The sequence below is a fragment of the Strix aluco genome, chromosome 3 (assembly GCF_031877795.1).
Source record: "Strix aluco isolate bStrAlu1 chromosome 3, bStrAlu1.hap1, whole genome shotgun sequence".
Classification (NCBI taxonomy): Eukaryota; Metazoa; Chordata; class Aves; order Strigiformes; family Strigidae; genus Strix; species Strix aluco.
Genome location: NC_133933.1, coordinates 37213934 through 37227070, shown reverse-complemented (window position 1 = coordinate 37227070; position 13137 = coordinate 37213934). Strand labels below are relative to the sequence as shown.

Genomic DNA, 13137 nt, shown 5'->3' with positions numbered 1-13137 from the left:
CTAAATACCCCTTGAATGCTGAATACCCCTGCTATCTGGTTAATAGAAGGACATATGGTCTCCAGGGACACCTTATAGTAGCCTTTCAGTATATAAAGGGAGATTCTAACAAAAACGGAAAAAAACTTTTTACCAGGGCCTGTAGCGACAGGACAAGGGCTAATGGGTTTAAACTAAAAGAGGCTAGATTTAGACTGGATATAAGGAAGAGATTTTTTTTATGTCGTGAGACACTGGAACATGTTGCCCAGAGAAGTTGTAAATGCCCCATCATTGGAAGTGTTCAAGGTCAGGTTGATGGGCCTTTGAGCCACATGATCTAGTCGAAAGATGTCCCTGCCTGTGGCAGGGGCATTGGAACTAGATGATCTTTAAAGGTCACTTCCAATCCAAACCATTCTGTGATTCTGTAACAAGGAAGCTGGAGCTTAACTGCACTACCAGTGGAGCTGTGTAATTCTCCTTTGAGCTTTGGAGCTGTTTGCACAGGGGATACTCCTGTTATTTGCAAATCCATAAAAGGAGCTTACCAAGAGGTAGGTAATTGTCTGCTTCATGTGAAGTGGTTGTAAGTGAAGGAAAAGGAGAAATTTTCCAAGCTATAGGTTTTATTCCTCAAAAGACAGCTTCTCTTTAGAATTCTCTCCCCCGTGTACATAAGTGCAATCTATCCTTCTGAGATCCAAGAAAATAGTGGAAATTACATAAGTGATTTGAGTAGAAACGATGTACGAATCTGATGCTATTTTTCTGTGTGTATAAACTCCCTGTGATATTCACCATACAGAGTTAACTGACTGGGAAGGCCATCATTCTGCTGCTTTCTTAGGTCATGTTGGCAAGAACTATAAAGGACTTCTGCTTTTTCTCAAATAATAGCTTGTTTAAAAAAAAAAAAAAAATTTTTTTCATTAGGATCAGGTGGCCATTTTATTCCTATTGCTATTCTTTATTTGCTTATTGTGGCATGCCCAAAATTGCTAACAACCTTGCCTGAAAAAAAAATATTTTTTTAAGCAAATATATAGTAAATCAAAAGAAGACTGTGTGCATATCCCATGAACAGTATGCAAAATGGTGCAAGAAATTAGATTGTATCCTCTAACCCAGCCTGCTGTTCTGTTTCAGACATTGTTGAATGAGCTAGACCGAAGCATGGGGCGATACCGAGATGAAGTAAACCTCAAAACAGCCATCATGTCCTTTATCAATGCTGTTCTGAATGCTGGTGCTGGTGAGGTGAGCCACTGCCCTGGAAATTCCTTCTAAAATGTTATGCTTGAATTAATTTACCTTGGAAATGCTTAGTAGATTAAGTCACAAATCTTGTGTTATTCAGTGGATATAGTTTGCAGAAAATAATGCTTAATTGATAATATCAGTTTTAGAATGTCTTCCATATTATTTCATGCTCAGCCTCTTCTAATGTAACATAAACTATTTGCACTAAAATGATTGCTTCAGGTTTTTTTGTTGGTTTTTTTTAAAGAACTGTAAAGCATTTACCTCTGATTTCAGCCTTTTAGAAAACATTTTGGTTTACCTACAGAAATATTTTGAAATGTTGTTTTGACTCAAAGCCAAACTCAGAAAATTTAAATTTAAAAATGTCAAAGGGAGACATTTCAGAAAAGACAGTTTGTTGTTTTTCTTTCATTAACAAGACTTTCTTTTTAATCTGGGTAGTTTAAACTGATTTTGTTTCATTAAAAGTGTCACTTTTGTTACCTTGGCTTTTCTTTTTTTGGTTAAACCACAACAGACAAGCTCATAAGAGCTATGTCTAGGAAAGTATTTGTCTCTATCTGTGGCAGTCCTCTAACATCCCACTGAATAGGTGTCAAGTTTGCCAGAGTATATGGTGATTTTATGACAAATAAACATAAAAACTGGGAGGAAGGCTGCAGTACTATTCATCTGTAAGCAGGAGGTGGACCTCTAATGGACTAGCAGGACAAACACTAATAACTTTTGTTCTTTATGGAACAACACGGAGTGTGCTGTCCTTTTGACTGGGTATGCAGAATTCATTGTAGGTAAATGAGGACTGTATTTTTAAGTGAAACAGAGGCAAATAAATTAATTTTTTTTTTACTTTACTGGAATTAATCATCCTGTGAATTTGGTGTCAGGATAGAGGATATTAAAAATGGAAGAAGTGTGTTTTTAAGTTGTTTGGTTTTTTTTTAAAAAATGTGATTAAAATCTTTTGGAGCCAAATAACTTGGGTTTCCTGCACTTTTTAAGGACAATTTGGAGTTCCGATTACACCTACGGTATGAGTTTCTAATGCTGGGAATTCAACCTGTCATTGACAAGCTAAGAGGACATGAGAATGCCACACTGGACAGGTAAGGCATATTTTCTGAGAACAATTATTGATCAACAGAAAGAGTTCTTAGAAACTCTTCTCCATTTGGATTTCAGATTTAAGCACAAAGCTGTCTCTGTTTCTTCCTAAAACTGACTCACTTTAAAGACAAGGAGATTTGTCCTTAAAATTAAAATCAGCAGATAAAGTAGGAAACATATATACTAAATTGGCCATGGCTGTGTCAAGGAGTTCCTGAATTGCTTTCCTTCTAAGCTAGGGATGGCAATCAGAATGAATAAAATAAAAAACTTCTAATTCGTTTTCTCTTGTAGCAAAACTGGAACAAAAGCCTGTCCTGGTAGGAGGGAGGGAAGCCAGTAGTTCCTTGACTCCATTGAGACTGTGGTATGTGTTGTCAAAGCGCAGGTTCTGAGTTTCCAAGGTTTTTCTTTAAGCTCAGTCTTTTCTGTGATCTAGCTTGTATCACAACCTCCCAAACAGTGGCACTGGCACAGCTATGAGAGAAGAGACGCCTGTGGTGGGTGAAAGGGTAGAGATGCCAACGGGGCAAGAGAGAATAATGAGGAGCATCTTCAAACAGCCCTGCTATTGCACAAAATGTAACACTGAATAACACCTTCAAATTACTGTGTTAAAAGTTACACAGATAATAAATGCTTTCTCCACTAGCAATCCATATTTTGCCACAGTAATTGAAGCTGCTAATGACCTTAAATTAAACCCTCCACAAAGCCACATGCTGAAATAAACTTGGACTAAACAGTCTGAACAATTTGACTGAGGCACTTCAAGAAGCTAAAAGACTGATGAACCTATGGTAAAATACATTTTCTTAACAAAATGAAGCATTTTAAGGTGTAAGAGCAGGCAGCCATGGGAGTTTACCTTCTCCTGTGACCACATTAAGCTTTGTGAAGAGGCATTGACCTGCTGATGTGCTGCTATCTCATACTCTCTGCTACTCCAAGCCCCTTCTTACAGAGCAGGGCTGATTTGTAGGTATCTGATATCTGGGATTTTCTAGATAGAAGTGTCAAGTTTGCAGAAGCACATGGTGAAAAACCTATGCATCAGGCCTATGTCTGCAGCCTTCAAGGCACCATTTTCTCAAACATCGACTGTCAGGAGTTGCTATAGGGTGATAGAGCTATCCCTGGGGACAAATGTAAAGTGCCTGAGATTCTTCATTAGCACTGGCTACCTGTCATAAAGACTGACCTCACATCTTTGAGGAGGTGGAGGCATATACCTGTATATTAATGTCACAGGGGAAGATTGCATGCAGTTATATGTGTCTACAGTTTGCTGCAGAGCTGGAACCAGTAATGCTACTTTTGATCTACAACATTATAACCAAGAAGAGAATCTGTCCTGTAGGCAATCCGTGTTCCTTTGGTCAATAACTAGGAATGTTTAGGAGGCACTTAGGGGCAGCTTTTGGATCTTACAAGTTACAGTCATGAGAATGATAACAGGTTTGAGAGGATCCCAGATACCTGGATTACACAGATTATATGCCAGGTCTATACAGGTGGGTATGCCACAGCCTTTCCCCACATCATCTGCTGTGCTCTGGTCTCCGTGCAAGAGAAGTCCAGATGCCATGGTCAGATGTGTTTCTCACCAGGTTCCCCAGATCCCAACAGCGGCATGCTGCTGTGCTCATCACTAGGCAAATGTAAAGACAGTTGTGAGCTCTGCTGTTTAACTAATCCACAGAATGCATCTCTGCTCCACCGTGTAAAAGAAACAACTTGTTAATGGTCTAATATCTGGTTGACGAGTATGGCATGAACTTTTTAGAAATGTATTCTCACTGCAGGCATTCATCACAAATAGAATATCCCTTTCCTATTTTATGTTTATTTTTAGCAGCCTTACCTCAACACAGTGACTTAGCACAAGGATTAAAGAGCATGTGTACGTCAGCCAGCCATTCCTTTTGGCCTGTCACTGACCCCATGAGTTGCCTTGCATACCTATCCCAGCACTTAATGTAAGAAAGACTTGCCAATTTCCAAGTGTTCTAGCTAGGAATGAGGTGTTGCTGCTTCTGTAGTGACACGCTTAGTTTAAGTCTGAATTATGCCATGAACATTGGCAGGTTTTGTTTGCTTTGTTTTTCTGTTTTCTCTTAGACACTTAGATTTCTTTGAGATGGTCAGAAATGAAGATGACCTGGAACTTGCCAAGCGGTTTGACCTGGTAAGTTTTTCTCTGGAGTACCTGAACTTGCCAAAACTGAACATCCACTTTGGATGCTTGGTGCAACTTCCCTTTGTGTTGCCTGAAAACAATGATGGACTTTGGTGTTGAGAGTGGCTGGTGCTCTTGTTTTCCCTGTTTCTCATTTAGAAAGTAGGGCGTCTGTGATGTGTGAACAATGAAAACAGTGATCACAGACAGGGTTTCTGCCGAGCATCTTTGACAAAGAGTTCTTTCTTTTGTTTGGTTGAAGGTTCAGGAGTGGAGGAGGTTCTGAACCCTGCTCTCGTGTTCTCAGTCCTGATGATCCAGATGCATTCTAGTTTCAGACATCCTCTTTACAGGACTATGTTGAAGCTTGGGCTCTTCTCCAGTACTTTTCCCAAGATTACAGGAAAGTCTCCTGAAGACTGTCACTTCAGAGCCTGTAGAGAGGATCAGTATTTTAGTCTGGGTGGATTTTAAAGATGAGCGTAAAACAAGGACAGTTTCCACAACCTCTAGCAACAGTAAGAGGCTGTAGGGTCCAGAATAGTTATAGCTTCCTTTTTCTTCATGACCATCTCTTGCTGCACATCAATACAGAACAACTAGCTCTTTCCTACTTAGCTTGTACTACTTGTGCCACTACTTTCTAGGATGCAGTTGTTTTGTTTGCTCCAGAACAGCTCTTGGTGGCTTTGCATACCTCCCACCTTTCTAACCCTTTACTTTGGGGATCTTTTCCATACTTGTGTGGGGATCACAATGTTGGTCTCAAAGGCCCATGTGCCTGCTCCTCACTGGAACTTGCAGCTGGACATTGCAGGAGACTCTGCATAGGTCCAGCTGCTGGAAATTTACCTGTCTCCGTGTTGATCAGATCTTTCACAGTTAGTCAGGCTTTCACTGTGCATGTTTTTTTCTTACTTGTTCTTTCTCTCACTTCAGATCCACATTGACACAAAAAGTGCCTCTCAGATGTTTGAGTTGATCAAGAAGAGATTGAAGCACACAGATGCCTATCCCTACTTGTTATCCATCCTCCATCACTGCCTGCAGATGCCATGTGAGTACCTTACAGTTTTCCAGAGCAAGGGGTATTGAAAAACTGGGTATAGGTACAGGGTCAAAGACAGCAGAACACACACTGCCCTTGTCTTCCCTTCAGAACTTGGCAGTGGCTGAGGAACTTGGTATCTTACACTGACTCCATCCACCAGATTTTTGTTGCAATACTTAAAGCAGCAGCTTGACCTCTCTACACTTGCAAATAGAATTAAGTAACTGAGACATTCCACTTAGTCACTGTCAGAGCTTTTAAGGATTTTAAATTAGAAGTTTCAAGAAAGAAAGAGCCCTTGTGCTCTAGATCAGGGAATTCCCAGAAATAGATACCATTTTGAATATTAACAAAATGCACTGAGGAATTTTTCTGGTGAAACAATACGGTACTGAAAGCTGTTCTGTCACTGGGAAATTCCACAGTAAGTCTTCAGGATGCTATCTCATGGCAGTGCGTCAGTGGAGAGCTCCTGAATGCAAACTGAAAAATAATACTGGCATTTCTTTTCAAAAGAAGTGATAGGAATCTTCTTGTTAACTGTAATAAAATAACTCAGTTACGCTTCCAGAGTGTAGCAGCTGAGCAAAGGCATAGCAAGATCACTAAATAACTGCCTGCCTTGATCCTCTTAGGTATCAGGTGCTGGTCTTCATTACTTTCAGCCATACTTGAGCAGTCAAAACTGAAAAGGGAACATGAGGGAGATGTACTGTGATGTGCTTTTTCAGAAAGTAATATGGTATGTTTTCAGGCACTCATTCAAGTACCGCAGTGCACAAATTCAAGCAGTTGTTTGTCCCAGTGGTCTCCTTGATATTGTTCTTTAAGAAAGACAGTAATTGAGCTTTAGGTATTGACCTGGATTATTGGTGGCAGAAGGGCTAAATCCTGCAACACCAAGACAGGATTGTACTGGAGCAGTTTTAAAGAATCTAAAGTCTAGGTTATGTAATTCATCAGACCATTTGGCTCAATTTCTCTTCTTTCTCGCCACACTTTTTGGTCACGTTTGTATGAATTTTTCACGCCAGTTGAGTTTCACTGACCTGTATGCATGCTCAGTTATCTGCAGACCATCTGATTATTTTTACAGTGCCTGGTCACCATGTTACTTAGGTACCAAAAAAACCCCCCAGCATCAAGCCCCAGAAAATACTGAGTAACCGCTATCACAGAGGAATCATTTCTGTAGATGTTTAAAGCTCAAGTTAGAGCTAATCTGTCAAAATGGCTACACAGCCTGAATGTGCAACAAATCAGGTGTAGAGTTGCCCATGCCTGTTATGTGCTGTTCCAATATGCCAGGTGTTTGTAAATAATCTGCTAGCAACAGTTTGGGGTTAGGCTTTGTGTTCTATAATTTACTACATACAGGATTGAGATGGAAGGTGGAAAGGAAGGAATGCCACTCTGTTGGCAGGTCTGTGCACTTGGCATGGAAATGGAAGTTCTCATGGGTTGGTCTTCTTCCATACAGATAAGAGGAATGGAGGAAACTTCCAGCAGTGGCAGCTGTTGGACAGAATACTCCAACAAATTGTTCTTCAGGATGAACGAGGAGATGATCCGGATATAGCTCCATTGGAAAACTTCAATGTCAAAAATATCATTAAAATGTAAGCTGTATTATTATTGTTTATTTCTGTTATGCAGGTATATGATAAGTGTACAGGTGCTTAGGAAATAAAATATCATGTCTGAGGAGTTTCTTATTTTAACTTACAGCTTCTCGTTGTCCTGTTAGTCTTCTAAATAGTTTCCTTCTAATGACATCTTAACTAGACAGTGTTTTCTAGCAAAGTCATTGCCTTTGGCTTCTGATTTCTATCAAATACTAAGCTGGTTAGAAGAGCAGAAAAAATACCCATGATTTCATAACAAGGCTTCCTCATGGGCCTTTTTTCATTCAGAATGTTGATGAAAGCGTTCATTGATATCCACCCCACCCCACCCCACCCCCACTACCCCCCCCCCCCAAAAAAAAAAAAAAAAAAAAAAAGTGGTCATCTCTATTTAGATCTCATTCCTTACTAATGAGCACATAGTTTAGAAAGATCTCAAATAGTGGAAAGCAGCCCCCATGTAGCACACAAAACCATTTACGTCTTCATAAAATGTCTGCATGCTCTCTCCCAGACTTGGCTGAGGGCACTACCAGTATTTTTTCCCATAGGATGCATCATGTGAGAAGTCTAGCTACATGAGCTGGCTCTCATCTCAACTTCCCTGTTCTCAGTCCTTTTTTAGCCAAAGTTTTGGATTCTTCATCCCATCCATCTGCCTCTGCAGGTAATTCATGGCCCACTACCCTTCTGAATTATCCACTGAAAAGAGGATTTTATAGAACATAAGCCTCGTATGAAACCAGATTCTCCTGTACTAAAAATCTTACAGTCCCTTCTGTTACAGGCATGAGCCAAAATCAAAACTGATTTCTTGTCATGGAAAAATACCCTGGTGTTGATCTCTTTCTGTCTGTCTGGATATCAGACTTCATTGTAGACTTCATGCCTGATCTTCCCTTTCTACTTTCATAGCTACTCCTTATTCTACATATCTAATCAATCCCCAGCATATTTTCTGTCAGTAATAGGAAATAGCTGTGCCAGTATGAGATGTGAGAATTGCCTTGTTACTGATATATTACCCAATAGATAAGCATCCTCCCTCCTTGTAAGAAAGAAAACAAAGGACCCACAAAAAGTACAAAAAAAGAAGGCAATCTGGTCTCGTATTAAGGGTGGGGTAATTTGTAACCCACAGCCACTATTAGTATTTTAGTGATGACTTGTCTCTTTCAAAATAAGTCGACTTGGCACTTTGAGGGCATTACCTGAAGACAGGAATGTATCAGGATTTTTTTCCCCAGGCATTCCTTTATCCCATTTCAGGACTTTGAGCAACAAGCCATCACATTTATATTAGGTGTTGGCTACAGTAAGGATCGGGATCTGGAACTAGGCTGACCATAGGTATGGTCTTGTATAAACATGTAAATTCACCAGGTTGCCTTTTGCTGATCACTACACATAATGGCCAGTTGCCTTTCAGCCTGGGTAGGTCAGAAAAAGTCTAAATGATCTGATTTAATCTTTCAGGCTGGTGAATGAAAATGAAGTCAAGCAGTGGAGGGACCAGGCAGAGAAGTTTCGGAAAGGTGAGTGCGTCCTCTGTGCTTGGGGAGGCAAAAGAGGAGGCAAGACTGATCCTGATTCAGCCACAGAGCAGCAAACAGCAGAGCTGGGCACAACTTTTCCTTTTGTGGACAAACCCTGCTTTGTTCCCTCCAGTACATTTTGTCTCATGGTGATCAGTTTATGTGTTTCATAGGATGGGGCTTCCCTCAGTCTTCACATGAAGTGATTTTATAGTCTAAGTGAAACTTGGGTATTGCTGTCTTGATCACTGAAGATCACTGTCAAGACAGTCAGACTCTGTTTTCTTTTTCCTACTCTTGTTATGCTTCCACAGTTGAACTGTCAGCTTTATTTCAGCATAACCTGCATCTCTTCAGGGACTGTTCATGAGCTTTATTTCATCAGCCCCGCTTGCCTGTTCCCCCTAGATCATGCTGAGCTGATGAGCAGGCTAGAGAAGAAGGAGCGGGAATGTGAGACAAAGACCCAGGAGAAAGACGAAATGATGAAGACACTGAACAAAATGAAGGACAAGCTGCAGAAGGAATCCTTGGAGCTGCGCCAGACCCGGGACCAGATGAACGACCTGGTGGCTCAACTTAATGAGTTCTCGGTATGAGACTGGGACTCTTCCCATCCTTGTTTAAAGCCTGCTAACTAGTGAATGATGGACAAAAGCACATTATGAGTGAAACACTTTCTGTGGTCAGTACAGAGAGAGTCTGTCTAGCCAACTACAAAGATGAATACTTAGAAGCTGCTCAGCTTTTAGCTGAGACTGAAATCCCTGAGCTGGTGGTATAGAATGGATAATGCATGGGCTACCCCATTTCTTCTCCTCATCTACCTTCCTTGCAGGACCTGCTGAGGCACATGTGTCCTCCTCCAGCCATAATTCTTACTGCTGAGTGGGGTAGCCCTGGTTGTTATTTCAGTGGAATAGAGAGAAATCTCCCAGATACAAAAGTAAATTTAGTGAAGAAACAGGATTCCTGTCATGCTTCAAGAGCATCTGTACTGCCTTGCAGCTCTGCAGAAGTGACATTTGCATCTGCTCCCTCCTACATGCTGCTCCTTCTGTCCCGGCAGTGTGCCTGAGTCTCAACTCGCCAGGACACAACCCTGAGAAGTTAGACACTGCAGAAAGCAGATTCATTCCCTCCTTCCTTCTCCCACTTTGCATTAGTGGGGCCTAATGACAGGTATTCAGTATTTCAAACCCTAAGGTTTACAACCCAGGAGTTCAAAAGTTCATAAGATTGAACTTTTCTCTTTTTTCATATGTAAGGAGAAAATAATACATTTTGGCTTCTTTTACTAGCTTTCTGTTTTTCTGAGCCATTTATGGTTCCTTTTTTCAAGCTCTTCTCCATAACTTCAAGGGCTTGAAACTTTCTCTTAAATGAAAGCTGAGATTCCTCCCTTTATTGCATGGCTTTGAGTGCAGGAGGCTTTAAAGAAAACATCAAATATTTTGAGACTCGTAATAAAATCACATCAGCAGGCAACATGGAGTTATCATGCCTTTTAAACTGTTTGATTTCTTTTTCTGTGTGTTTTTTATTTTCCAGCAAGGGGGCAGCATTTCCTTCCCACCCCCCCCACCCCCCCCTCCAGGTGGCCCATTAGCTTTGTCCTCTTCTCACATATCTGAGAATTTGCCACCACTGCCACCTCCTCTGCCTTTCTCCAGCTGTCCCCCTCCTCCTGCTCCACCACCTCCTCCAGGAGGACCTCCTCCCCCACCAGGAGCACCACCTTTCTTCAGCATGGGGATGCCACCCCCTTCAACAACCACTTTCAGCAGCAGTGGCACCAGCCTGAAGAAGAAGTCTATCCCACAGCCTTCACACCCACTGAAATCCTTCAACTGGGCTAAGCTGAGTGAGGTAAGAAATTGCAGTAGTCTCAGCAATTAATTCGCTTTCTAAATATAACTTGGTGTTGATTAATGCCATGAAGTGTAAGGTGAAAGAAGCAAATGGTATTGTGGCTTTCTGTGGGCTGAGATCAGTAGGAGTCAGTAACTGTCTTGAGGGAGTCTCCCCAGTTCTCCAGCAGTGCAGCATATCTCCTGTGGTGACCAAGGTGCTGGTTAGATTGAGCTACAGTAGATCTATCTGGGCATGCTATTGGTTAGGCAAAGCTGTAGTGGGACTGAATATGTAAGCCAGAGCTGAACATCTCCAGGACTGGTGTGCCACAGCTGCCCTCACTTGCGTGTCAGAAAAGGATGGCCAGAGCCAATGTGGGCAAAACATGGTGAGAACCAGTTCCAAAACCAGCCTTCTCTACCCTGGCAGGAGACATCACCAAGGAAAGAAAGGTGGCCTAATTCTCCTCACCATTTGTTCATAGCCATGAGGGAAGCTGCCCTTCTCCTTGCATGGTTACAGCTCTATCTCTTGGCAATAAAACTTCAAATTGACGATAAAAACGGAGGACTTGGATTCTTCCTGTTGCACTCATTTTCTGCTACCTTGGTTACCTCTCTTTCCCCTCCACTTCTTTCTTTTCCTTCTCTCATTTTCTTTTTTTCCCCCTACCCTCCCCTTCTCTTTAGGTCTTATTTTTTTTAACTGATTTAGAAAGAAAAAAAGCGTCTGTGTTGCGTTTGGACTGCTGCCTAGAAACCCAGGTTCTCTTTTAGACTGAAACTCACCCAGGGCCCAACTCCGGCATTTGGAATGAGCGTCCAGGGACCTCTGGAATGCCACAAGAATTCTCTCTCCCCCTCTCTCCTTTTCTTTAAAATAAAGTGAATTTGCTGCACCGTCTGTGCTTGTCTGTCAAGGCCACGTGGGGGGTGTGGGAGAGAATGTAAGGACAGGGATTTATTTTCCTTTGCAGAACGTGGGACTTAGTGCTGTGAAGAAAAGAAATAACTAATATATGTATATATATGAATGTATATGAAAAAGAGAGAGTCACAGGTGTTTCTGTTTAGTGTACAGAACTGTAGGCTTATCCTGCCCTCTGGTTAGGAGTGAAGGCAGCTGTGCTAATAAAATTGAAGACCTGGGTGGTGAGGTGGGTAAAAGATGCTATTTTGAGGAAGGAAGAATAGTTGGAAAAAGGGTCATAAGAGGGTGGGGGCTTCATTTTGGGATGTTTGCCACCGTTAGTGTTTCAACATTAAGGTATCTGCAAAACTGCAGAGGTTGTGGTGCAGACACAGGTGGCTTGCCTTGTTATTTGGGTTGCACTTTGTTATGGAATTATTGATTCCACTGACTGCTGGAGGAGGCGATACATTTTAGTCATCTTTATCAGTTATCCTAGATTCCCTGCTTCAGTACCAGGCACTTTCTTTCTGTTCACATGGATATGAATCCTCTGAATTCAAAGTCACGGGTAGATTGGATGGTCTCATCTTGCCTTTTGTTACCATTGCATCACTTCTGTGGTGTTCAGCTGAACTGTCAAAGTAGCCATACTTGAACAAATGAAGACTTGAAACAAGCAGACTGGCTGGGAGCAACGTATCTGGAGTTTTTGAACATGGGAAACTGAGGCCTGGAAGTACACATAGAATTATTGTGGTTCACGGTAGTGTTTAACTTCCAGTTCACATGAATACAAGTTTTCCCCACAAAAACATTTTGATGAAAAATACATCTGACATCATGTATATGTTTTTCTTTTTTAAAAGACTCATCTAGTTAGTAAGGAGCATAGGCATGTCTGCACCTTGCAAAACAGCTAGATGAGGTGACACAGTGTTGGAAACAGAGCCATACAGAAACTTAGGGCTGCAGCCAGGTCAAATATGTTATTCAGCTCTTCGGTATCTCTGCATACTGTTTAGACCATCCTACACAAAGAAGTTAGTACGGAGTATCTCCCCTAAGTTTTCTTAAGTAAGTGTGAAGATGATGCCAGGACTGAGGCAGCCCACATGACAGCAAACGCCTTTCTGTCCATGCAGCCTACCTCAAGAGAGTGAGAGAAAGCCAACAGAGGCCAAGAGGATTGTGGATTGGGCTGGCTGAGAGAGATTTGTCTGCAGTGTACTTTCTTGGTAGCAGAATCAAGGCTGTTCTCCAGGGCAATTCATATGACACCTTTTTGCCCAATGCTGACTTTGTCTTTGGAAGGAAAGGACTGAGCTGTTGGGTCTTAGGAGAATGACCAAATATATTCAAACTCTTAGCAGTTGACAATAACAGATTGTTCACAGTTCCCATGGGCACCGCAAAAGAAGGTTTGACTGGAAAGTATTCGTGCTTTTAACAAGTAAACTCGAACAATCCGCTAATTTCCTTTGAGAATTAAAGATTTTGTACTAGCTTTGATGTGAGCTGATAATCAGTGGCAAAGCCATTTAGATGCATGGATGGGCTGAGTTCTGATGAAGCCCTTCCACACCACAGCTCCATTCATACAGCACTGTAACATTGTCTGTGAATTCCATT

General features: G+C 41.6%; 1 protein-coding gene across 5 annotated transcripts in view; it reads left to right on the top strand.

Moving 5' to 3' along the window:
- Positions 1-13137, top strand: part of DAAM2 (dishevelled associated activator of morphogenesis 2) — a 236526-nt gene that overhangs the window by 175417 nt on the left and 47972 nt on the right. For all 5 annotated transcript variants that reach the window (XM_074818119.1, XM_074818122.1, XM_074818117.1 and 2 more), the window contains 8 exons: positions 1129-1239; positions 2248-2351; positions 4474-4540; positions 5471-5588; positions 7063-7201; positions 8684-8742; positions 9151-9335; positions 10294-10611. In XM_074818119.1, the coding sequence (XP_074674220.1) occupies positions 1129-1239; positions 2248-2351; positions 4474-4540; positions 5471-5588; positions 7063-7201; positions 8684-8742; positions 9151-9335; positions 10294-10611 (1101 nt within the window). The remainder of the gene's footprint in view (positions 1-1128; positions 1240-2247; positions 2352-4473; positions 4541-5470; positions 5589-7062; positions 7202-8683; positions 8743-9150; positions 9336-10293; positions 10612-13137) is intronic.